Source organism: Alexandromys fortis, unplaced genomic scaffold, assembly GCF_014885135.2.
Source record: "Alexandromys fortis isolate MF-2015 unplaced genomic scaffold, M_Fortis_MF-2015_v1.1 scaffold_48, whole genome shotgun sequence".
NCBI lineage: Eukaryota > Metazoa > Chordata > Mammalia > Rodentia > Cricetidae > Alexandromys > Alexandromys fortis.
The window spans coordinates 2,825,015-2,851,208 of record NW_026067947.1 but is presented as its reverse complement, the minus strand read 5'-3'; the positions used below and the strand labels follow the sequence as shown (position 1 = coordinate 2,851,208).

The 26,194-nt window shown below is 44.2% G+C and overlaps 1 protein-coding gene across 13 annotated transcripts in view; it reads left to right on the top strand.

The window, feature by feature from the left end:
* Window positions 1-18,099, top strand: part of Foxp1 (forkhead box P1) — a 622,100-nt gene extending 604,001 nt beyond the window's left edge. For 12 of the 13 annotated variants that reach the window (XM_050149366.1, XM_050149370.1, XM_050149375.1 and 9 more), the window contains 4 exons: window positions 1,735-1,856; window positions 3,715-3,784; window positions 8,065-8,231; window positions 13,460-18,099. In XM_050149366.1, coding sequence (XP_050005323.1) covers window positions 1,735-1,856; window positions 3,715-3,784; window positions 8,065-8,231; window positions 13,460-13,604 — 504 coding nt within the window. In that variant the 3' untranslated portion in view covers window positions 13,605-18,099. Of the gene's footprint in view, window positions 1-1,734; window positions 1,857-2,227; window positions 2,398-3,714; window positions 3,785-8,064; window positions 8,232-13,459 lie in introns of all 13 variants that reach the window. The other variant, XM_050149379.1, reaches the window with a different exon arrangement.
* The last annotated feature ends 8,095 nt before the right edge of the window (window positions 18,100-26,194 follow it).

The window sequence follows — 26,194 nt, the reverse complement described above, 5'->3', positions numbered from 1 at the left end:
TCTGCGTCCTTACTGGGACAATAATCTGAAGACAAAATGAAGTAATGTCATTCATCTTTTCTTTTTCTTAAAAACAAAAACAAAACTCTTGATTTTTTTGGTTTCTTTCTGTTTTAATATCTAGCCCTCAAAATCATACAGTCATTCTTTCATCAGAAATGGCCTCTGGGGTCTTTCCGTTTTTGTGCATTTTGATACTTGGGTAAAATTTTGAACAATGGTTGATACTGCCTTGTTCCCCAGCTACCTCGCATGTGTCTTGGTTTTGAAAGGGAACTGGCTTTATTTTCTTCTCTCTCCTCCTTACTGTTGGAGGAGATAATTCTCCATGAAATGGAAAGAGGAAGTTATTTCCCTAAAAGCTAGGCTGCATTTGTATACACAGAGCTTTGTTCTTAAGCAACTCATCAAAAAGTTTTTCAACCAAGGATACCTTTTGAATAGTCATGCTGGTATCGCGAATCTCCATCCAGCTACACTCAAAGGCCGCCTGTGTGCTCATTCTGGGGATCCCACTGGCACACACGTCATCACATATGTAATCAAATTTGTCCCCGTTGTTCTCTCAGTACTGTTATCACAGAGAAGAATAACTTTTAGGTAACCCGAATCCTCTTAGTCACCAACTCTCGTTGTCCAGAAATTTCAGAGACCTTTCAGAGGTTCAAGATTTGCCACCAAAAGAGCAAATTGCTGTAGGAGAAGAGTGTAGCCTGTCAAAACGGGCTTCTATATCAGGTGCCAAAGGCTCAATAGACGTGTCAGCTTCCTCTGCCCCCACTGAGCCACTCATTCTATATGAGAAAACTGATGGAATCCATTGTCATAGTCTCGAGTGCATCATTGAGTCAGCCTGGCTAGGCAGGACTGAAATGTATGTATCCAGTTTGGTTATCCAGTCAGGGTTGTGGATTTTCCTGGAGACTTTTAATGCCCTTCACACTAGAATTAAGAACACCCCCTTTTTGTTAGCTGTGAGGATCCCACTTAGCAATGGCCAACGATGACTTCTAAACATAGAAACCACCCGCAAGAACATAGTCATTTTGCCATTGAGAGTCCCACGGGTGTGTTCTTGGCATTTGCTCAATTACTAAAAATTGTTCTTCTTCCTGATTACCCATGTTCATAAACATTCTGGAAGGTAAGGCTTAGCTTGATGGTACAGACTGACCCCTTGGTGCTGTGGCTGCCCCCTAATCATCTTGGCTATACGCCTTGGGACTCTCGGTGGTAAAACCTTATCTAGAACTTCCCTTAATAAAGCCTGTGCACGGTTTCTAAGGCAGATATTGCTGTGGAGTTAAAAGTGTTCGCCTTTCATGATTTAAAAATAAATGCATTTTTTTATGAATCCCATAAAGACGGGGCTGTAAAGAACAGCTTTCGTACTGTATACAGCTCCTGGTTTCGACATTGTTTTAACAGTATTTTAGATTTATGTGGAGGGACCTGCTTGGGGCTTGCATGCATATTTACCAGTGTGTCTTCTGGTCACATGGTACCAGAGATTAGGCTTCAATGCCAGAGTACCATTAACTCATAATTTGGTGTTTTTCTCAGAAAAGACATTCAAAGAGGGTCCTCCATGGGGGGAGGGGGTGTTGACTACAGCTCTGGGGGATGGTCTTACAGATTGGGGAGGGGGGCTGAATGTACTGCTATGTTTTTTTTTTTTTGAGTCTTTTCTTATAGAAAAAAATGTCAATGTTCTCTCTTTTATACTTGCTGCAGAATGCAGTGCGTCATAATCTTAGTCTTCACAAGTGTTTTGTGCGAGTAGAGAACGTTAAAGGGGCAGTATGGACAGTGGATGAAGTAGAGTTCCAAAAACGGAGGCCACAAAAGATCAGTGGGTACGTCCGCCATGTTTGAACTTCTTAGCCCAGCTCGGATTGTGCTACCAAGTGTTACCGTAGAGGCTGCTAGGCGGCGTCAGAGCAAAGAACTGGTTTTCGTGTTGTCTCAGTTAAGGGAAACGAAAGAGCATTTCATCCCTCCTGTCTCGTATACCCACCAGTCCCCCTGCCCCTGCTTGCTGGTCTCTGTGACATCCCATGCTGGTAGCTTTTAGGCGGCGATGCATATTAACCCTCACAAGCCATTTGCTTATGCTTATTGCATTTTATTTTCTTTTTCCTGTTCCCTGTATTGGATGTCTGTTCCGCCCCCAACCCCGTCTCCTTTTGTTGCCACTCCATCTCCTTTGCTGCTGCTCCTATCCCAGGGTGCCATTCGCACCAACCTCTCACTGCATAAGTGCTTTATCAGAGTAGAGGATGAGTTTGGGTCCTTTTGGACAGTTGATGATGAAGAGTTTATACGTGGCCGCCATATTCAACGAGGCCGTCCTCGCAAATACTGCCCCGGTGAAAACTCTGACGAGCTTGGCGCACAGTAAGAGCCTTTACTTGCTTTGTTCTTTTGTTTCTTCTGTTGCTTTGGCTTTGCATGGTTGACTCATCCCATGTAGTATGACATTTCACCCCAGAGCAGTGCCACAGCTTTCTGCAACAGAGACTAAACGGTGTGATTTGTACATGTACCTCGCTCGTTTCTCTTTGGAACGCCAGTGCCTAGAATGATGCTTTTAAAAAAAAAATGTCTTTGTTAATGCCAATGATTGACTGTATCTTGATTCAGCAGCTCACGGGGACCCTCAAAGCTAGATATTGCCTGTGTTACCCACCATCCCTGCAAGTGAAAGGAAATGATGGTTACAATAGATAGATAGATAGATAGATAGATAGATAGATAGATAGATAGATAGATGATAGATAGATAGATAGATGATAGATAGATAGATAGATAGATAGATAGATAGATAGATAGAAAGATAGATAGATAGGTGGTGCCATGGTTTTTCCCCATGTGAACAGTCAAGTAATAATAATTATGAGTAACTGAAAAATATACCTAGCAAGCTAGACATTGGGGTGCGTGCCTATGATGACAGCCCCCAGGAGGCCGAGGCAGGAGGACTGCACATTCCAGCACAGCCTGGACTTTAGCGAGAGACCCTGTCTCCAAAACTGAAAAGCAAATTGTCCTAAGCACGGGGACGAGAAAGATTGATAATGTCATTTCCTTCAAAGTCTGTTGATAAATGAACCCCATTACCTACTGGAAGCCACACTTTCCCTCAGTATGTCCAGTGTAATTTTGTAGTGTTTTTATTTTAACTGGGGGCAGAGATTTTTTTCTTTAAAAAAAAAAAGGTACTTTGACTTCTTTTACCTAGTCAACAGACATAACACCAAATTAGAATGGGATATACAGCAAAGACAGCTTTCTACAGCAGAGAGAATAGTGCCATTCCTCTAGCGGTCAGGATCAAGTTCAAGTAAGAGTGGAGCCTCTGAGCAGAGGCTCCTCGTCCAGTCCCAGGCAGCCTGCCCCCGTGCCAGGCTCTCCTTCTTCCTATGGAAGTCTGGGCGACAGCTAACCCTTTGCAGACTGGCCTCCGAGGGAAATACCCCTGTGTGAGAATCTAAGGCAGCGTCTCCTGGGCCAACAGCCCAGTTCATCCCCATCGTCTTCACCCAGACCAACCCTGAGAAACGGAGAAACTTGAGCTTTCCCTTCAGTGCGGTGACTGGGAGGGGGGAGAATCCCAAATTTGGAGAGGCTACCAGCGAACTTGAAAACAGAACGTAGCGAGGCCCCCTGGGTCGATTGCATTTAACTCTGAGTTTCTGTCTTTTTCTTGCACAGTAACCCTTCCCTTATTAAAAACATGCAGAGCAGCCACGCCTACTGCACACCTCTCAATGCAGCTTTACAGGTAAGATTAACGGCCGTCCCCAATCCGCAGCACCGGCACAGGGCTCCCCCACTCATTTCAAAATATATTAGCCTCGCTCTAATTAGATATTAAATTTTAATTCCGTTAAACTTTTTTCTTAAGTGCACAAAGCATCGTTCTCCCCGGAGGCAAACACATCGGGCTGCTTCAGCATTAGCAGGATGCTCAGCATTTTGAATATTGTGGCAAAAAAAAAATTAAAAGTTCACTTATTAATATTTATCAGCAGTATCATAATTTCCATCCTCTTATTTCAGAATTTCACTTGAGGCAAAAATACCACAAGTGTAATTACTCCAGCACAGCTATTAATGTGCTGGATGATAGGCCACCGTGTCACGTGACCTTCCATTGTTCACAGGTTTAAAGAGAAAGCGAGGCGTTATTCAAGTCCATTTCAACACCTTTCCTTTCTGTGGGAGTGGGGTCTGGGTTTGTTTTTTTCTTGTGTAAGTCAACTGTTGAAACAACAGAAAGCTCAAGGAAAGTAGACGTTTCCAGGCAGTTGTTCAGCAAAACCTAGTCGTGGTCGCGTAGAACGTTTGTTTCCTACTTGCGCGCGTAAATCACGTATTACCTCAGTGAGAGTCCTAGAAGGTGTGTACTCTGGGCGTGAGCGAAGGGAGGGAAATCTGTGTGCCTGTCTAGCCAGTCTTAAGTTTCTCGTTCCTCACAGTTACCACATCACCAAGCTATGTCTAAAATGAGCAGAGTATCTGGTATCACTTCTTTTAAATACCTAATTCCATACCCAGATTTCCCTTAAGAGCTCGGAGGTAGCCAGGATCCTTGGAGCCATTGTTTCTGTTTAGGAAAAAAAAAAACCCACCTTGACCATTCTAGAAGACAGGCCAAAAAAGAATCTTGCAGCATTTCCATCACATAGGCCGCAGACAAATCTCTCTTCAGCCACGGCAGACTCCCAGCACCGTTCAGTGCCGTTACTGTAGCGCCCCATAATAGGGCGTCGGATTCAGTGATGTCTCGGTAGTGTTAGGGTCCTGCAGAAACGCCCAAGTGAAGGCAGAAATAGAGAAACAAACGCCCCAAAAGGGATGCCAGTGGGAAAAGGCTTGGAACACATGGCTACGTGGGAACTGGATGGGGGAGGAAGAGGCATTGGCAGCAGCCCGACTCTCGCTACTTGCTAAACAAACATTGACAGAGCCCCTATTCTGCATGCCACAGACCTGCCCTCCAGCTCACCCGCAGCACCCTAAGGCTCCTCGCGGATAACGTGCTGGCACAGTTCAAGGCAGACCCCCTGAACTGAGCGTCTTAGTAATTCTATTTATTTCCCTTTAGCCTGAACTAAATTTACTAGGAGCAGCTACTTTCTGCGCTTCTTTTAATTACTCGTGGTTTACGTAGTAACTTTAGAAGGGTAAACGAGAGCTGCTTACACGCCGCCACTGTAAATACCATGCATTAGAACTTATTTTCCCTGGAGTCTTGTGAAGTACGAATTTAAAGGCGGCTCTATGTGGAATGGTATTAAAATTACAAGCACATTTTACATTCATGAGACGGAAAGGGGAAAAAAAAATAAGGATCCTCATCCTTTGGATTCCCTTAACTATGCGACTAATTTCAATTAGCGTGCTTTATCGTTACAGACGCGCGCGTTCACGCTCCGTCTCTGAGACCTTTGTTTTTGCGCCCACTGCACACTTCCGTGTTTCCCCTGCTCACCCAAAACTGTCCTGCCGCTTTCCAGGAACCCTTTAAGGAGTATCTCCTTTGCCCCTCCTCTTGAATTTGGATTCCCCACCAGTAGACAGCCAATCATCCAAGACAGCTTCCTGCCATGCAAATTAAATAAAGACCCCACCAGCAGGCCTTCCTTTCCATTATCACCCATTTCCATTTTCAAGGCGAGTAAAAATAACAGTGCAACAATATCTTTTAAAAAAAATTACTAGAGCGACATAACGGCATGATATACAATTTATAAAATAGGACAGCAGAATCCACTACAGAAATAAAACATGGGGCTCGGGACAGATTGCATTATGCTCTGAAAAAGTGAAGTAACTACGGGTAACCGTAAAGCTTCATATTTATAGACTGCCTTTTCCCCGGGGAGCGCAGAGCAGTTAACGTTCCAGAAGCCGTGGTTCTTGCAGACTCGCGTGCCATCACTTAAGAACCTTTGTGTTCCTGACAGAGGTGCCAGTTTGCGAGGAAGCCACACACTGTGCCCGGGATCATTTATGTAATTAAGTCCATTATAAACATTGTGACCCATCTGCTCCTAAGAGCATCAGCGACAGGAAGGACCTGTTAGAAGGTGATGATGTATGGGATGCTCTGGTCCTTCACTCCGGGAAGGACTGTTGAAGACACACAGTGGTGGGCCAGGCCCCAGGACCTTCCTGTGGCCCGGTGACTAGTGTTTTGTTTAAAGAAACAAGACTGGTTGTCTGTACTGACATCGTGTCTGAGAGTTAAGGGACCAAGACAAGGTCTTGCCATTGGTTGACTTTCGTCACTGTCGCTTCTGGCCCTTGTCCCATGATCCACACAGTCCATTGTCAGTCAGAAGTGGCTTTCACCCGTAATACTTTGAGAATAAAAAAGAATAAACAGATATTCATCTTAACAGACTACAACTTTCCCCGCCCCCCCATGGTTTTTACTTCTCAGTGTGGGGCTTTGGAATCCAATAAAATATCAAGGTAGCAATGGCCCCAGCTTCTTTCCCAACCTGACCAGTGAGAGCAGGTCCCGTGATACTTCCAGCGAGAAGGCCACTCCGTTGACAGTTGAAGCAGCACTTCCATGGCAGGGAAATGTGACCACTGTGTGGTCTCACATAAGGCAACTGAAGATGGCAGCCCATATTACACTGCCAACTGTTCTGCCCAGAAAGAATAGAAATGTTTTATTGCAATCATAAAAGATGCATTTAGAAAGTGCCGGGTGCGAGCAGATTATCTGGTAACCCGTAGCAGAGTGGGAAACGGTCACCACACCGGGAAATCGCGAGACACTACCCTCCTCCCTTTACTTTTAAAAAGGAAGCGATAATTGCACTGGGGAAAGAGGGGGACCTTGGGGTTTATGCTGCAGCTGACTACCAGGCAGGCTCCCTGCAGCCCAGCTCCGCTCCGGCTTCCCCTTGTTGCTGGCTCATACCTTCTCTTTGGCGCCAGCTTTTCCAGAATAGTTAGGGCTCTCACATGGTGGGCCAACGGAAGCCACCCTGCCAGACTGTCTTGTGATCATACTTTCTCTCATTAGGATGGAAAACCAGGCATAGTGTAGTGTGAAAGAAGACAATTTTGATAAATCTTCATCTAATTACAGCTGCCTCTTTTTCCAAGTCTGTCCTCCTGAATAATAAAAGGAAAAGTCACTGGGGCACACTTCCTACCCAAGAGAAACAAATGGGGTTCCTTCAGTCCCGTGGTATTGTTTGACAACTGTCTGCATTCAGACAGGGTGGTCGTTATAGTTACATTTGGTATGACAGATAATGAACAGTAGTCTACAGGCTTTAGTTGGGGGGCAGATTTTGGGGGGGGGGGGTTCTAGTCCTTTCCATACTTTTTTTTTTTTTGCTGACATTCATTTGGAATGACTTTGTCACCTTTACTCTCGATAGGCTTGATTGTAAAGGAAATAAGATTTAGCCTTTCTTTTCGCTAGAGATTCCTCTTCACCCCCGAAGTTCTCCATGATTGGTCTGAGGGTGAAAGACTGCGGTTTTACCTTCATCTGGTCATGTCAGCCTTCACTAAGCAGCTCCAAAAATTATTAAGATGGGAATGGTGAGGGAGAAAAAAATTGATTTCAGTTCTATAACCTCTTCCTTTCCTATGGGTGTTTATGGAAGTTCTCATAAATTTGAGCCATGTGGCCGTATAATCTGATCAGATCTTGGATATCCAATAGTGGAGCCATCAAAAATGGATAAAGAAATGAAAATTCCATTATATTTCACTATGATCTGGAAATATTCAGTCCTTCCTGGAAAAAAAAAGGCATTGGATATACACTTCATATTAGATACTTTTGTCTAAGCCACGTGACTCCACAAGGCAGGACCCAGCAGGTGACTTCACCCGTGGACTTATCGGTGCCCAGATTAGCTTATCCAAATGAAGTCCAAGGCTCCCGAAGCAAAATCCTACAGCTCCTGGGAATTGTCAGCAATGATTACTGTGAACTTGTCAAACACACCACACGTTGATGACATAGAACTTTCTTGTCTTGCCTCTCCTACAATTTCATTGGCTTTCTTTGGGTTGATGCAGGCTTCCATGGCTGAGAATAGTATACCTCTGTACACTACCGCTTCCATGGGAAATCCCACTCTGGGCAACCTGGCCACTGCCATCCGGGAGGAGCTGAACGGGGCCATGGAGCACACCAACAGCAACGAGAGTGATAGCAGTCCGGGCAGTTCCCCTATGCAAGCTGTGTGAGTACTGTCTACCCAGAGTCCTTTGTCACCTAACCCAGTCTCCCTGGTAACAGCAGTCCGGGCAGGTCCCCTATGCAAGCTGTGTGAGTACTGTCTACCCAGAGTCCTTTGTCACCTAACCCAGTCTCCCTGGTAACAGCAGTCCGGGCAGGTCCCCTATGCAAGCTGTGTGAGTACTGTCTACCCAAAGTTCTTTGTCACCTAACCTAGTCTCCCTGGTCAACGTTCAAACGAGCTCTCCTCTGGCCCCTCTACACACCTTTCCTATCGTTTCTGGTTTCTTAAGAGCCTTAGTGTTGCTTGTTAGTGCATAAAAGGACTAGTTAGTAACTCTCTCGTAAAAGCAATTGGCTTCGTCCACGGTAAGTGCACACAGCAAGAAAATGAGAAGTTTCCCCCACTTGGTGTCTCAGACTGTTATTTAAGTCATGCTGTGATTTTTCTCCTAAAACCAGTATACACCTCTTTGGGAAAGCTCCTGGCGTGTTCAGCTTCCAGGCAAGCCGAACCGGGCGAGGGAAAAGATGCTTGTTTACTTGATTGTGCGCTGAGTTTAACCACTTGAGCTCGGCACTGCGGCCTTATTACCAGGCATCAACGATGGCACAAGTGAAAGGCGGCATGATTTATAGATTGCTCTTAAAATATCAAAAGGAAAATTAATAGGAGCATTGCAGCAGCAGACGGCGGGATAATGAGAGCACATAGAAAGGAACGAATCAGTGGGCGCTGGCTGCCCGGGCTGCATGCGAATGACCCCAGGACCACACAGAGCTCAGCAAGGCCACCAGGTTGGGGCGCCCCTGTGTCCCCTTTTGGTGCCTAGGAAGGGCCTCACAACAGAAAAGAAACCCCCGTGATTCCAGATGCTTGGGTGTGCAGCGGCCCCCGCTACTCATGGCAGTCTCCCTCTCAGCGAGTCTCTCCAAAACCGTGGCCCACTTGAAGTGACTAAACCAGCTCAGTGTTTCCAGCGCCGTCCGCTCCAAGAATAGGCCACTTGTCTGCACATTCCTTCTGGATTACTGACCAACATCGTATTTTTAGGAAATTTGAGGGACGGGAATGGAACATGTGACCTTTAACAAGTAGGGACAGAATGAAGTGGCGTCTGGTGACAAAGGGGAAAAAGCGGCCTCGGCCAGCGTGATGGGGAAATCTGAGGTTTTGCTTTCTAGCATTTGAATCTCGTGCCCTGAGTGCTTCCAAAGAGATCTTTAGAGGTGGGCAGGATGGTTTTTATAGTATGGGGGCCTAGTCTCCCAGCACCAACACTCGAGCATTTTAGGAAAGCGTGTGTCTTTCCCGCTATTGCCACCGAATTTCATCTTTCCTAGAGCAAACTGGTATTTCTGACTCTTGCTATCTCACTGATATTCATCGTTGTCGGGACATTCTATTTCATTATTTAGGAAGTTCAGAGCAACACTAGGTAGCATAGAAGCCACTCCAAGACATACGCATTGAGCAAGAATGCATGAAGTCACCAAGTGGAAGGCACACTGTTTTCCCACAGTCTGTTCAAGGTGTAATTCATGTTATTATCCTATTAGTAGAATGATCAGTAGGCAAAGAAAAGCGGGGCGAGGGGAAGGTTGGTCGTGGAGACAGCCTATCCATGATGGACGTTCATTTGCTTAACAAGATTGAACGGACAGCAGACATACCAAAAAAAACCTGTATTTTGCAGCAGTCATCCTAAAGTGTAACAAAGTTTCAAGTACGAGAGAGAGAGAGAGAGAGAGAGAGAGAGAGAGAGAGAGAGAGAGAACCAGCCCTTGCACAGTGCTGTCAGATGCGATGCTCACGCATCAGGTTTACGCCATGTGCCCCGTGGTGCTCTGGGCCGACCACAGCTTTCCTGGGCTCCTATCAGTGTCGCAGCCAGTTAGTCTCGCTGACCCCGTACTTCCATTAAGTGAGTTCTGTAATGACAGAGATTTCATTCTTGTCCAGTGTGCATTACCCTGCTAGGATGCAAATTGTTTTTTAACTGTTCCAGTCTATTGGAATAAATCAAGCCATAAACTTTACAAGGCTTACAAGACACTGTTAGGACGCTGGCCCTGCACACAGGCAGTGTTGCAATACAGCTCTCTGGGCCTCCCTTTGCCGTGATACAAACCACAGCACTGCCTTTCTCTCTAAAAAAAAAAAATGGTAGAAGGTAGTCACACAATGATGGTTTGGGGAGAGTGTACTTTCATTCTGGAGCTAAAGGACCACCATACCAAAGACTGTTGAACAGGGACACAATGCCTTTAAACACTAGCTGGCTATAGTTAAAATAAAAATCCATGTGTCCCCAGGAAGGCTGTACAAAAGGATTACTCAGATGTAAGGGGAACAGAGAGATGGTGTTTTGCTCCATTATCCATCGGGAGCCCTTTTGGAAATAGTAGGCCTGGTACGGGGAGGCTTATGAGGGCCATCCACTGTGCAACCCCATTCTGTAGATGGTACGCTGTGTATACGCCCAGTGGAAGGGAAGCCTTTCACAGTCTGAATCTTACCTGGAAGGCCGAAGAATTCTTGCTGTCATACTTAGTGTAGATTTTTCAGGACGTCATATAGCAGATCTGGTTGGTGGTATTTCTTGGCCATCCATCTATGTTAAGCACTAGGGTAGTCCATGCAAACATGCCAGCATCATGACCTGTGTTGCGGGCAGTAAATACTCACTGAATTCGGGGGAAAACAAAATAGTCTGTGGTGTTAGGAAGTCAGATTTGGGGGAGCCTTCCGTTTGTTGTTTGGGGTTGATGCTAGAAAACGATGGTTTACAGCCGTAAAGCAAGACTGTCACATCAAGATGAGCCTCTATTTTCCTAGGGTTTCTGACCCTTACCTCCAAGGCTTTGTGTAATAGCCCCAGACTGCACCATGCAGTACTAAGTGTGATAGCTTTTAGAAATTCAAGCAGGCGAGTGTTATTCTGAAAAATAGCAGTTGAACCTCAGTAACAGCTGAAAAAATAATTGTTTTGAAAGGGCAAATTCCTGTTGCTGGACGTTAGTAAGCCCACATAGTGAATGGTGCTAGTATGATTGGTAAGTCACTGTTCTCCATAGAGTGAAATCAGGAGGCAGAAATACGTGTCCAATGTTTTTATGAATGCAGCGGGTGTGGTTCAAGGTGACTTGGACCGTACCGTACACCTGTGAGACCACAAACTGTTTTTTCAAAGTAACACTTGGGACCCTGACATCGAATCTCACTTGATAGCACCCCTCTGCAAATTAATATCCCAATAAATCAGGAGAGCCATAAAGATGTTTTGGCCTCTGCTCCAACAATTCCATTCTTAGACATTTATCCCAAGGAGGTAAATCAACAGAAGGAGAAAGATTAATGGCTAGCGATGGTTCACTGTAGTCTGCGAACAGCGGAGGGGAGGGAAGGCAGCTGCAGAAGGTCCAGTGTGGAGGGAGTGGCTTATCAACAGATGGAATCGCAGATAACCAGAAAAACTGTAATGGAAAAGCCAACAAAATACAAAAAAGAAAGAAACTAATTTTTGCTGTGTCTAAAGTATGTAATAATATGATCCCCAAAAGAAAGGGAGGGGTTGGCACCAGCCATAATCCAGGTTGACTACATACAGGCAAGAGACATGGTGCCCAAGCATGGAGTGACTAACTACCCTCTTTGAAATGTTTGGTCTTTCTCTTGAAGTGCATATTTTTCGTGGAGGAACTCTGCAAACTAGATAGCCAGGTCTAGGCCTTATTTCAGACACAAAGATGAGCCCAACTATTCAAATTTCTACGTAGCTGGAGACCCACATAGAGAGTGTACTGTGAGACCCTGGTTTGTTGTGCAAATGGTTTGTAAGCATATGGGTATAATTGTTTAAAGCCCTTTATCTGACTTCTAGACCCCTGACTCCCTCTTCGCTGTGCTCATTTTAGTGTCCCTTGACTTGGAAGGTTCCTGCCTTCCAGGGCAGGCCTCTGTTTGTTTTTAAATTGCTCCAGGGGCCTTCGGGGCTTGCATACAGCATCAGCTGTTTAGGAAGCCAGCCATCCCCAGTACCACCTCTTATTACTAATACCTGATAATGTCCATTAGAAGTCTCTCCCCCTTGCAGCCTATTTCAGAGATGGGCACATTTTAACTTGAATGGTTCTTTTACATATCAATAGCCCCCCCCCAACAGAAAGTCATTTGTATTTGCAAAAGATCAGTTGTAAATATGATTTACGAACAGCTTTTCACAGTTGTTATCAGAGTGGTTTTGTGTGATCGTGCCAGCCCCCTCTCGATGAACCGAGCCCGAGTCCATAATGAGAAAGTTGGCAGCTCTCAAGGTAGCTAGAGTGTCTGGGTGGCGGCTACCAGCCGGGCCTCGTGTTTTGCCTTGTTTACAGCTGACAGCGTTATTATTCTGATTGGGGCTCTGCTCTCTTATCATATTGTTGTGTTGAGCAAGCCTTTTCCTCTCCGTTTGTGTTTCCTGGCAGGGCTTTTCTTGCCTTATTGACAGTTTGTAAAAATATGCATTAATTTGGAGCTTCAAGCATGTATCATGGTGTCTCTTTGCTGTGTTTGCTTGAAGTTGATTAATGATAGACCCTCGCTTGGGGTCGTCCTCTGGAGGGTTCTTTCACAGGTTCTGCATGTTAACTAGCAGAGCAGAACACACAGCAAGCCATGATTAGCCCAGCCAGCCTCCTGTGCTCAGTGGTCCCTGTGAACCACTGCTGTATTATAGATTCGCATTTCACATAATTATTTGCGGGGTGGCATTCATCCACCCAGGATGTCGCTATGGGGCCTGTTAGTTGGTACTCAAAAGTATGGTCCTGGGACCAGCGCCATCATCTGGAATCCCTTAGAAATGCAGGTCTGAGCTCCATACTCTGCACTGTTACAAGGTCCTCTGCTAACTCGGGGGTCAGGAAAAGCAGGACAAATGATTTCTGGACAGGAGACTTTCTAAAACAAAAATGTCCAAAGGATCTCTCAGCGCCAGGGGTATTACGCCAAGCAGTCGAGAAGCCCCAAGGCCATGGTCCCTAGAGCCTTGGAATGTAGGCCATGAAAATGAACAACAGACATTAAGTCATAGCAAGTTTCCCACCATAATTGAAAAACATGTGTGGCCAGGGTCACTCAGCGTCTACTGGATTGTGTCTTTTGGTTGACCCAACAGTGGCCCATGGATGCCTCTCTCTAAGCCTGTTTCTCTCTCTCTCTCTTTCTTTCTCTCTCTGTCTCTGTAGGCATCCTGTACATGTCAAAGAGGAACCCCTTGACCCAGAAGAAGCTGAAGGGCCTCTGTCCTTAGTGACAACAGCCAACCACAGTCCGGATTTCGACCATGACAGAGATTACGAAGACGAACCAGTGAATGAGGACATGGACTGAACCTCCAGGCGGGCCGACCCCCGAGACCGAAGAATGGGAAAAAAAAGCAAAACAAAACAAATTAAAAAAAAAAAACACGTCAAAAGTTAGTGGCGAAACCGTTCTCCACTTGTTGTACAGTCTGGAGGATTTTCGCTACACTTTGACAACTCTGAAATGTGTTAACTCTTAGTGCCATCAAGAATCCCATTTGGGAGTATTTTTGATTTTTCTACTTTTTGTTGACGAAAGGGATTTGTACTCTGTGCATTGGATGGACCTGTTTGGTACTTGGGATTTTCCTCTTTGAGTCAACATCAGTGTTGTAAATTCGATAAACGGATTCACTTTTCGCAGCAGACTTTGAACTGCAGTTTTGTCCTGCCAAGGCAGACACCGAGGACGCCCGACTGAGCTCGCGCACCTGCGCCACCGCAGACCAAGCCTTCGCTCGCCCGAATTCAAGGTTCCAGTGGACGACCTGTTTGCACAGCGCTGCATGTTGATATCACTGCCTTTACTCACTTTGGGTTTTTTTTTTTTTTGGTTTGTTTGTTTGTATGTTTTTGTTTTGCTTCCAGTTGGGATGGGGAAGGCCTTTGTGTGTTTATTGGGGGGAGGGGTTAAAATAATTATCCCAAACTTTTTAATGTATTGCTTTTTTTATACCATTTTAAGTTCTGACCTCAGGCCTCCATTTGGGCCCACGGCCTCTTGGAGGCTTCACATTTTCTGTACCTTGTGATGAATGTTAATAGGTGTTTTTATTATACAAAGCTGAATGTCATTTCTCGTCTGTAGTTTTCCGGCACTCATTCCATTTTCCTATAGATATCACCACGTTTCTCTCAAGTTTTAAAAAAAAAACAACAAAACAAAACATTCCGTTTTGGTCTTTTTTCCAAAAAAAAAAAAAAAAAGATTCCGAAGGCTGCACCTTACACCTGAAGGTCCTCTCACAGGGACGTGATGTCCCGCCAGAAAGAGAATGAATGACAGAAGAGAGAAACACACACACATACTCTAGGGACATAGCAGGTTCATTTCACAGAAGCAGTATTGGGGGTGGGACGGGAACGGTTGAGATTTTTTTCCTTTTATTTTCATAGTGCCCGCCATTGTGAGTAACTGCCACGTCGTTCTCTCAGGAAACACAGCCCAGAGAGACACTGAAAAGAGTAAGCAATCCTTAATAGTCAGACTGGCGTGATGGCCATGGAAGGCTCTCTCTCCCCCCTGTAATCCAGTGGCCAGGACTGCAGACTCTGTGTTGTCCTTTCCAGCATGGCTTGCTTTGTTTGCAAAATGACCAAAAAGCCAGCTTCCCTAACTAACTTCCCTCAACACAGCGACCGCACTGCAGAGTGTGTCACTTCAGACCAGCTCGCTCGGTGGCATTCCTCTCTTTTAATGCAAATGAGACTTCACGTCGAACGTCTTGGGAGTTTGCAAAGACTGAGCTCAGCGGGTGCTGGTGTGTCCTTTCCAGCGTGCAAAGTCAGAACTGCCCTTCTGGCTGCACTGACTTAGCCATTGACACCGGTAGACAGACGGAGGCTCCTGGGAGCAGGGCCCACAGAAGGCGATAGCTCTAGGTCAGTGTACCCGTCAGCCCTTCAGCCCCCTCACACTTCCGTCTGCACCCACGTCCCTGGCACTTATTTATCTAGGGCTATAGCTTTTGTTTGGGTTTAGTTTGAGAGCCTTTGGGAGCTTAATTTATATACTTTGTACCTTTTATTTCTAAAATTACCAAAGATGTTACGCAAAGGTAAATTATTTTCTTTTATGCTTTATATGATGAAGCCAAATATCCTCTTATTGTTGATCAAAGGAGGCAAAACGATTCAGAGGCAAATGATGAGGTCCAGGCTGTTTGCCAACCTGAGGGAAACAACCGCCCCTCCAACAGAGTTCATTTAGCAGACTAAGTAGGCAATGGAACCAAAGTTTTTTTTTTTGCTTTTTTTTTTCTATTTTTTTTCCTTTTTTCTTTTCTGTACCTGTACAGAGACCAAAACTAACTCCTGTAAGGAGAAAATCTGGGGCTACTGCAGAGAAAAAGCAGACAGGAAAACAGTATTATAGCTCCTAGGGAACGAATGGGGTACCATCTCAAAGAAATGAATGTATGATACTGAAAATTAGCGTATAAATCAAGGAGACACTTAGGATGAATTCAGAGAGAATAGAAAAGTGTCTGACTGCACTAGGCCACTTCTAGAATAAAGAGATTTTTTTTAGAACATTCGTATGCCACTTTTGTTAAGGGCTGTGCTGTGATCACTGCTTTAATTTTGTTTTATCTTGGCATATATCTTCCAGTTCTTTTTCTGCTTTTTGCTGTTGTTTTTCCTTTTTCAGATTCTGACTTGGTCAGCATTCTTTCACTTACACACACACACACACACACACACAAAGGTGACATTCCCATCCACTCATACGCTTAGAATAGAACGTCTTTGGCAATGACTTCTGAAGCTTTGCTCTGCCTTCAGTAGAGGGGGTGGTCTGTGGTTACTCATGCCCCCGACCCCCCACTTTACCAGGCAGCTTCATGATGTGCAGGCAGTAGCCAGGCAGGGTCATGGGACGGGGGCCTGTGCTTCGAAACTGAGTGGTTGCTGGTTAGATATTCGAAAGAGGATAAAAATCTGGTAGATTAGTTCATTCTCAGCATGTGTAGCTAGACATGAGTACAGAGGACAGCATGAGAACGCTAGTGCGCATACCTCAGTTCAAACCTTTAGGGAATGATTAAAAAAAATTAAAAATATACATTTCACTCAGTTGCACTTAGTCGTATGTCTTGCATGCTTAGTCTAAAGACTGTAGCAAAAAAATAAAGAAAAAAGAAAAATTAGATTTTATATGTCTTCGCAGGTGTCACAGCCTTGCAGAAGAACCAACTGAAAAAAAAAAGTTCTCAGGCTTTTCAGCAAGCAATTTTCACTCTGATTTTTACAGTTCCGATTCTGTCCCTTTGGGGGAGGGGATTACGGTCGCTTCTTTAGAATGGGGTTGATTCGGTTGTACATATATCCCAATGTGTCTGTGTGAATCTTTGTCTTTTGTGGGGGAGGGCCGAGGGCAGCTCTTTTTTTTTTTAATTATTTTATTTTTTAGGTATTGTTCCTAAAAAGGAATAAATGCAAACACCTGTTTGTCAAAACATCTTTGCTTTTTGTGCAACTGCATTTTATTAATGATGCTTTAGAGAAGAGGAAAGCCGCAGTATCTTTGGGGGAAGACAGTCTACTGTATGGAATGGATTTGCAGTCGACGCTGCGCGTGTATTTCCCTTCATTGCCCTTGATTTACGGACATGGATGACGTGTTGACATGTGGGAGGAAAGAAGAAATTCCAGAACCCTTTTTTTTGTTTTTCCTTTTCAATTGTAACATAGTTGACCTAATTTGTTTCCTATTCTCATTAATTGGAACATTTTGTACAGGTTTGTGGGGTGGGGTATGTATGAGTGTATGCGTGTGTAAGCGTGCGCGCGTGTGTTAATCTGGTTTTGATACATTCCTGTTCCTTGCGTTTATCCTGCCACTGCCTTCTTGACTATCTTAAACAGGTTCCTAAGTTTGAAAAGAGAAAAAAAAATAAGTTGTTTTTTTTTTTTTTAAATGTTCTCTCCTGCTGCAGTCAATATTTTTGCATGATGAAATTCCAGGGTCACACTTTCTAAAGTTTTATCAGTAAAGTAGTGATTAATAATGGGAAGTGTTGAAAATATTGAGCTTTTTCTATAAAACAGAATTTTACAAGGTCCCAAGGTGTAAAGACAATTTGTTACTTTTTCTTTCTTTTTTTTTTTTTTTTTTAGTAAAAATTAAGCAAGCATGAGGGAGGTTGGCCCATGTGTCAGACACACACAGTCAGGTTGAGGACCCACCCTTGCTCCTAGGGTCTATCCATGTGAAAAGGCTTAGGCTGCCATATTGGGCCATCAGGACTTACGCACATGGTGACCTCGCTGCCGATGCCCTCCCCACATCAGAATACAGTTGACTTGATATTCCCAGCATCCTGTCAGCTGTAACAGAGCAAGCCTTGGTTTAAAAGGTAAACAAAACAATAGATAAACCAAAATGTAATGTAATCATTAACTCTTATTTTTGAAGTTCACACAAAGTCGAATTGAAAAGTCTCCTCTTTTCCATATTCTAGCTGAGCTCTCTTGTCTCCAAAGGCATACAGCAGACTCTACTTATGACCTTGAATCTTTTGGGTCCCTTTTCGGTCAGTGTCAACACCCTCCTGACAGTCTGGAAGTGTTTTGCAACTCGGTTTCTCTTTCTCATCCTGAGAAGCAAACGGACAGTTCTAACGGCGTCTCGTAGGTCCACTGTAACTCGCTGCAGTCCCTGCTACCCAGGAGCCTGGGTGGAGATGGTGCGACCTGGGTTGTGAGCGTGGTGCTCTCTGTATATGTGCTGCCGCTAACAAGGATTGTTTTGTTTTGTTTTGTTTTGTTTTGATGAGGCATAAAAGAATCTCATTCCTTGACATCAACTGTAATTCCATCATTCCATGTCTGTGGATGCAGACAATAAAAAAGAAAATGTTGTGTAGTCAGTACTAACTACTGACATGAGAGCATTCTCAAATGCAATAAAAATGCCGGTTGTTCACACTGGTAGACAACGTTGCCACAGCCTAAGTTTTTTCCCCCAACTTCTGACCTGCTGAGACACAAGGCACATGCCCCCAACTGGCTCTTAGCAGCAGCTGCCCTGTGCCCGATTCACAGCCCGGCGAGCAGGCTGAGGGAAGGGTCTTCACAGAAGGGTTCCAAGGGAGGGTGGAGGGGCTGGCTCCGTCAGAGGGAGCATGCTCTCTTCCTCACCAGATTTGATAAAGGAAAACAACAACAAAAAGACACGAAATGTTTATTAACTAACACGAAGAACCACACTAAAATTTCAGAGGAAAGCAATTTCATGGATAACTCATTAACATTTTCACATCTGCAAGATCAGTCATCCAAATAAAACGCTAACGTCAAAGCCACGCAGCATCTACAATATTCTTATCCAGAAAGCTTTTGTGGATAATGATAAATGCTTAGATTAGAACAAATGATATTATAAAAACACTCTATCAAAAGCGTGCTGGGTTAGAAGACAGCAGAATCGGATGGAGAAGCCCAGGACCCAGGGAAACACCTGTGGAGATTATCTTTAATTCTGTACCTCTAGAGACGTGTGCTTTTTCTCTCTAGCTGAGTTCTATCGCACATATATAGTCTAAGGACTAATAATGGCTGTAACCTTGTCTTTAACACACACCTCACTGGTAATACCCTGAAAGAAGGTCTACAGAGCTACACGTGGTAGTATGTTCCTTTAATCCCAGCCTGTGGGAGGCAGAGGCAGGCTGGTCTCTGTGAGCTCAAAGCCAGCCTGGTCTGCATAGTGAGTTTAGGAAAACCAAGGCGACATAGGCTCCGTCTCAAAACATCAAAAAAAAAAAAAAAAAAAAAAAAAAAAAAAAAAAAACAGACCACAGAATCATAGGAACCATTGGATCTGTACAATTCCAAGAACATCAGTAAAGCTTTGAGCTGACTAGTGTAACCTTGCGGAGAGGCCTTCCCAGCACAATGTGCCTGTCTGTTGGGACAGATTAGAAGGGTCTTTCCTGCATTATTTATGAATCTGTGTTTTATACTTTCAAAAACAGTATGATTCTGTTTGGGGTGGATTTTTTTTTGTTGTTATTGTTGTCATTTTTTTTTTTACATTTTGAGACAGGGCTTCACTATGTAGTCCTTGGAATTCCCCTAAGAAAATTAGGCAACCTGCTTTAAGTTTCCAGCAATCCTCCTGCCTCGGCCTCTCAGATGTTACAATGAATAGATCTATGCCTCCGTGCCTGGCTCCTTTTTATTTCACTTTGAACAAGTAGATGTTGTTAGCAAGACGTGAGCCAGGATCCTCTTCTCATTGATGGCGAGCCTGCAAGCCTCCCCTAGTCTGATAATTAGCCAGACATTTGAACCTTTAATTCTCACCTGGCTACTAAGAATATAATATCAGGGTGAGCTGAAATCCCCGTAATTGCTAGGCTTAAATCCAGATGCTGCTCACAGGCTACGCTGTGAGTTAGCTGTGCACACGCATTCCTACTAAAACACCCAGGTACCTGTGCAAGGACGGCCGTGGGAGGTGGGGCTTCAGCTGGCCGATACACACCATGTTTGCAATTGCATGTCAAGAGTCATTCCATCGCGGCAGTGCTCTTCAGTTCATTTCAAACTTGCCCCTCACACAGGGCAGCTGACCCAAAATGCAGCTTCTCTTATTAAACAAGAACCTTCTCTATCAAGACCACGAGCTCAGTGTAAATGAACACGGGGCGCTCTGGCATAACCCTCTCAGCGAAATGGCTAGACGATACAATTAGCCTTTGTACCAGGCTGCCTTCTTCAGGAACGCACGTACCGATGCGTGGACAAGGAATCACAAGTTAGCTTCTCATTGTAGTTGAATCAGAAGAAAAGTTTTCCTTACTCAAATCAAACGGGCTCAAATCTTCACTTAAGGCACCAGTTAGACTGGTGAACAGTTTCAGACAATTCATAGCAGAAGGAAATGAAATGCAAAAAATGCTGGTATAACTGGAATAATGTGTGGATTAGAAAGCCATCACTCAGCTGGGCAGTGGTGGTGGTGCACACCTTTAATCCCAGCACCCAGGAGGCAGAGGCAAGCGGATCTCTGTAAATTTGTGGCCAGCCTGGTCTATAGAATAGTGAGTTCCAGGACAGCCGAAGCTACACAGAGAAACCCTGTCTCAAAAAAACAAAACAAAAGAAAAAATACGCTGTAGCACTTATATTGATTTTTTTTAAACACCATACACATACATACATTACAGTCCTATACCATTTTATATCCACTTTGATTAGTAAAACCACACCGGATGCTGAATATCAAATATAAGCATGTTAATTTACACATCTGACACTCTCAACAGTCACCTCCGCTTCCCAGCCTCAAACCAAGATGGCGGGTTGGGAAAAGGACAAGCTGCGTGAGTTATAATGTTAATTGAAGGTAACCGGCCTTTCAAGGATTAATCTCGGCTAAGGCGATGATCATTATTTACCAGCCCGTGACATTTTTATCACTCATCATTTTAGCACGTTTCCATTGAAAATGCTAAAATGGTTCGTCATAAGGCAGATAACTACTTGAGCCATAAAAATGACCAACCCAAGTGTCGGTACTCGAACATTAAATTATACTGTAATTAATATAGACAGTTAAACTGCCTACCACCAACAGCAATTTAGGTAACCACATTTGATCAGCTATAAATTGTAACTACATTAAAATTCCAGAAATATTAGCAATATGGATTATTTGATGGAAGTCTGTGCTGGTCAACTCTCTCTCTCTCTCTCTCTCTCTCTCTCTCTCTCTCTCTCTCTCTCTCTCTCTCTCTCTGCGGAAGCATAGGTCAGGTTGACCACAAATCCATGGGCGAAGATCAGGCCTGAGCACTTTTAATCTCGTGAAACAAGCAATTACAAATAGTTGTATCGATTTGTTAAAAAGCTTTAGGTGACATAAGTTGTTTCCTGTTTAGCTTATTGCTCTGAAACATAAATGTCACCAAGTCCAATATTAATTAGGGCCCCGGAAAAACACGAGGTGGCCATCATGGGTTCTGTTCTAGAATTCGTCACTCCTTTTGTGAGCCTTTTTGGTAGCTTCTCACCCACTCATTCCTCATTAGTGACAGGCCGAGGAAAGGAAAACTATTTTGTTCTATGAAGATTTTTTTTTAAATGCCCACTCACTTTCTTATTCCAAATGAAACTGCAGAATTTTGGACTTCGTTATTGCAAATGGATACACAATACCACATTTCAAAACTATCTTCTAAATAGAATAATATTTAGAAGGGATGTCAGCCCCCAGCAGGCTAACACAGCTAACGCTTCTCAGTGTATGGCACTGTATGTGTTTCTTTGGGGTTATATTTCTACACTTAAAATGCAATTTTAAATGGCTTGCACACGCTATTGACTTAACATAAATCAAATGTATCATATATACTTTCTTTATGTTGGCATGCCACTTAGAAAAATATGTGAGATTCAGGGGAAAAGGGGGGGTGAATAGAGAAAATTTATTAAATATAAGTTTTTACTGTAATAGAATATTAATCTAAGCCAATGCTCATTTGCCATTAAACTGATCCTTTTTAAAAAAAAAATACACATGCTTTTTATTATTTTGCACTCAAGCAAAAATTCCACATCCAAAGACTTTCCATCTAGCTGGGAATGCCTCTGCCAGGGAGCATGTCAAAAAATCTTGACCTACAGAAAGACAGCAGACAGTGTCCACACTGAGCAAATGTGACTGATTACCCAATACCAGATAAGTGGTGGCCAACGGCACGGACGGGGGAGAAAGGGCCCTTCCTCAGAACCTTCCTTCTTACGCTTCCAGTAGCACATAGTTGAAAATGTTTGATTTGCAACATAAAAGATTCATTAATTACCACTTGAATATTTAAAGCTATTTTACAGTCTAACAGAGATAGATAAAGCAGTGAATTAAAACCTCTAATAAAATTGTAAAAATATTTCAGTAAGTTTACCCGTGTTATGATTTAGGGAGAGGTTCAAGCATTCTTACAGAATAAAGTCTTTACAGATTTCAAGTGTGTGTTCGAAGGAAGGAGCTGAGTGCTCTACAATAATTTGTTTCTCACTTGCGAATGTTTACTAATAATTTAGTTTTGATTCAAGCTTGCTACCTTAGGATACTCTAGACGGAAAAATACCTATCAAGGAGTTGGAAGGAAGTGTCGTGTGCCTAATCCAGGAAGTCATCATCTTTCCCGGGCATTTTTAGAAGCTAAAAACACGGAACCCTGAGGATGTGGCAGAGCAGTCCCTGCCTCCATCCTGATCTATGTGACTTGTTTACCTTGGAAACTTGGGAGAATTTCTTTGGCTCCTGTGACTCTCACAGGTGACTGTGCCAGCCACAGTCCCACCATAGCCCTGACCATAATGTATATTGCGGTTTGACAAGATTCTTTAACTCTTTTGTCCTCCACTTTTGTCCCATTATATTGCTCTCAAAATTTAATAACATCCCTTCTATGGGGAGTTTTTTAAATGGGATTTGCAGCAAAGAGAGTTTGTGGGTGACTCTGTATCTCCCCAATATTAAGACTGCCTTACTATACTCCTGCTGCAACATGGCCTATGTGTAACAGGCCACTAACCTGCATGCTTCCACCTATCCGGCCATCACATACCTCCCCAGCCAGTTGTAAGCATTCAGTAGCGTGCTTAAACCCCACACTGGAGATCAGTGAGGGAGTAAGACAGATAAAACCCTGATCTCAAGGGCCCTGACGCTTCACATGGAAGTGAATTCCAGAACATTAGGTTGTGTGGTAGTGTGCGAAGTACTAGTGAGATACCAAGTTTCAGAACACAGGAAGACCACTTAACTCTACTGTGGCGGGGAGGGGAGGGGCGCATCCAGAAGACACACTGCTTAATTAAAACCCAAAGGATGTCTAAGCCTAGGCCAGATGGCAAGAAGGAAGGGAGAGTCCAAATCAAAGGGAATTCAGGGGCCTGTAGTGTGAGAGGAAAAGAACCACAGGGCAGGAATCAGCAAGAACTGAGACAAGAAAGACCTGGAATAAAGTCACACTGGAGTGAGCAAGCTCTCACTCCTTGCAGTGCCATGGACAAGCTGGCTCTGTGGCTTCCTCTGGAGGTGTGAATGGAGGCACGGCCAGGTCACCATCCCTGACCTCATGCTCTACAGCAGCGGTTCTCACCCTTCCTAACGCTGCAACCCCTTACTTCAGTTCCTCATGTTGTAGTGACCCCCACCACCACCACCACCACCATAAAACTGTTAGCGTTGCCACTTCTTGACTGTAATTTTGTTATTGTTATGAATCATAATGTAAATTTTCCAGCGGTCTTAGGCAATCCCTGTGAAAGGGTCATTCGACCTTCCAAAGGGGTCACCGCCCACAGGTTGAGAACCAGTGCCCTACATTCTTTCTTCTTGGCCACCCTGGCCTTCCTGCTCAAATTGGGCTGACTGTGCTCTGTGTCAAGGCTCAGATGTCTTTGCAGGCAGTGCCATCTTCCTGGGGCTCATACATCCCTTCTCTGCCACTCCCATCATGCCACATTGCAGCCATGTGATGATCATACAGTACTGCTGGTACCCTAACTGCCCACTCTCCTTCCTTGCACCTCTCTACTCACCTCCTACTATTTCTATTAGGCTCATCACCTCCCCATGCTATATAGACATGGCTTGTTTTGTTATGGAGTATGTCCAAGGGCATAGACCTTGCCTGCATGGTCCACTCCGGGTTGACCAGAGATGTTTGATTAAGAAGTGAGCAAATGGAACAAGGCCAGGAAAGACAGAGGTGCATTTGAACTCCTGCAGTCAGACATCGGAGTTTGCCCACACGGCCAATCCTCCTGTAATCAAAGGCCAGTCAAACTGAGCTTCTTTCTTGACCTTCTTGTACTGCACCGTCAATGTAGAAATAATCACCAGCATGAGACAGATGAGAGTTCAGGAGCTGTTGTAAGGAGAGGGCTCCTTGTTTGTTCCGGCTGCCCTGCTAGCTTACACCTGAAATAACAACACAGAAACTGTTTTAATTAAAACACTGCTTGACCATTAGCTCTAACTTCTTATTGGCTAACTCTTACATATTAGTTTAACCCATCTCCATATAATCTGTATCGCCACGTGGCAGTGGCTTACCAGAGATTCTAACCGGTGTCCATCTCAGGCGGTGGATCCATGGCTTCTCTGACTCTGCCCTTCTTTCTCCCAGCATTTAGTTTTGTTTTCTCCACCTACCGAAGTTCTGCCCTATCAAAAGACCAAGGCAGTTTCTTTATTCAATAACCAATGAAAGCAACACATAAACAGAAGGACCTCCTACATCAAGGAGCTTCCTAATGATACAGCCAAGACTGTGTAGCAAAGAATGTGGAAACATGATATTTACCTCCTTGTCTCATTCCAGACCAACCAATGAGTCTTCCTGCAATACGCCTCCGAGCCAAGGGATAGTTTCATATATAACTACCAAACAGAAACACATGATCTCATAGCTCTAAACCATCAACTTTACTATATGATAAAGAATATGCAAATGTGATTCCTACAAGCTCGTTGTGCCCACTCTTGAACACAGTGTCAGGAGAGACATGACTGGGTGAGAAACAGGACTGATTTTGAGATTCTGTTTATGGGGAAGTCACTTGGTACTATGATGTCTGTGCTTTGGAAAATGTTTGCTCCTGACCGGAATGGTGAACAAGCCCACACTTCTGAAAATCTAATGAGGTCTACAGAAAGTTGTTCCCATATGTGCAAGCATCTGTACCCCAAATTGCACTATGAGATAGCATCCCTTTGTGCCATTCATTTACCAAATAAGTGTTTCCGGTTAGAGAGTGAAGAAGGTGAAGTGTAAAAGAGGGTCACGGACCTAGGTCCTGACAAATGGAACTCAGTCCCTTGGACTTTGGACGACTCCATAACTTTTGTCAGGTTATTTATACTCCTTTAGGTCTCAATAAAAAATTCCAAGATTATAAGGGAATTATAGTGATTTAATGAACTAGTGTTTATGTGTAAAGGCCACACAGGGTATTCTCCATAATGGGGTTGAGTATTGAGAAAAAGTAAAACCAATGCTTGTACAAGAGGTCTTACCTAGCTAGCTGGGCCACTGCCAGGACTTGGACAGCAGCCTCCCAACTCCAGGGTCTAGCAGAACCTCATGTTTGTTTCAAAAGTCGCCTCTCACACATTATCAGTGTGTGCCAGTTTGTACTGATTTCCGTCTCTGACCGTCACACAGTCCCAAAATGGAGTCACACAGCAGAAGCCCCATGTATCAAGATCTTACAGTAGGAGGGGACCCTCTGAGTTCAGCAATCTAAAAGGAAGTAATGTAGTCACAGGGTCTGCAGCAAGAGACCTTCTGGGCACCGTGGTGTTTGACTAAAGCAGAAGGTGGACCACTTGCTATTGTGGCTTCGTGCGAGGACCACAAAGTGTGCTGAAGCCATGCTCTGAATCACTCTGCTCTCATCTGCAGATAACATTAGGAGTCTGAGGCGCATGGATGCCAGAACCACGAAAAATGCTCTTTAAGGCTGCAACAGAGACAGGATGAATATTTTGTGTTTTAACAAAATCTGATATGATGCAAGATGCCAAAAGGGGACAGTTGGCCCAGGTCCCTGGAAAATGACTTGGGTAGATTTTATAGCATTTCTCTCATTTCTTGAGCAGAGGGAATTTGGCTTGAGGCTTCCTGAGACAAAGGGGGCCTCAGTCGGGATTAGAGCTAATGAGAGGAAGGGGTCACGTACTTGCACGAAGCTCTCTAAAAAGGGTGTTCTTTTCACAACATGCCTTTATGGTCTCAAATGCACATATCAATTAAAAATACGATAGAAACTGTACTGACTATGAGGGACACAGTCCCACTACATACTATTTTCCTTCTTCCTTCTCTATGCAACCCTCCAAGCCTATGTCTATCTGGGCAAAAGCACATAGTT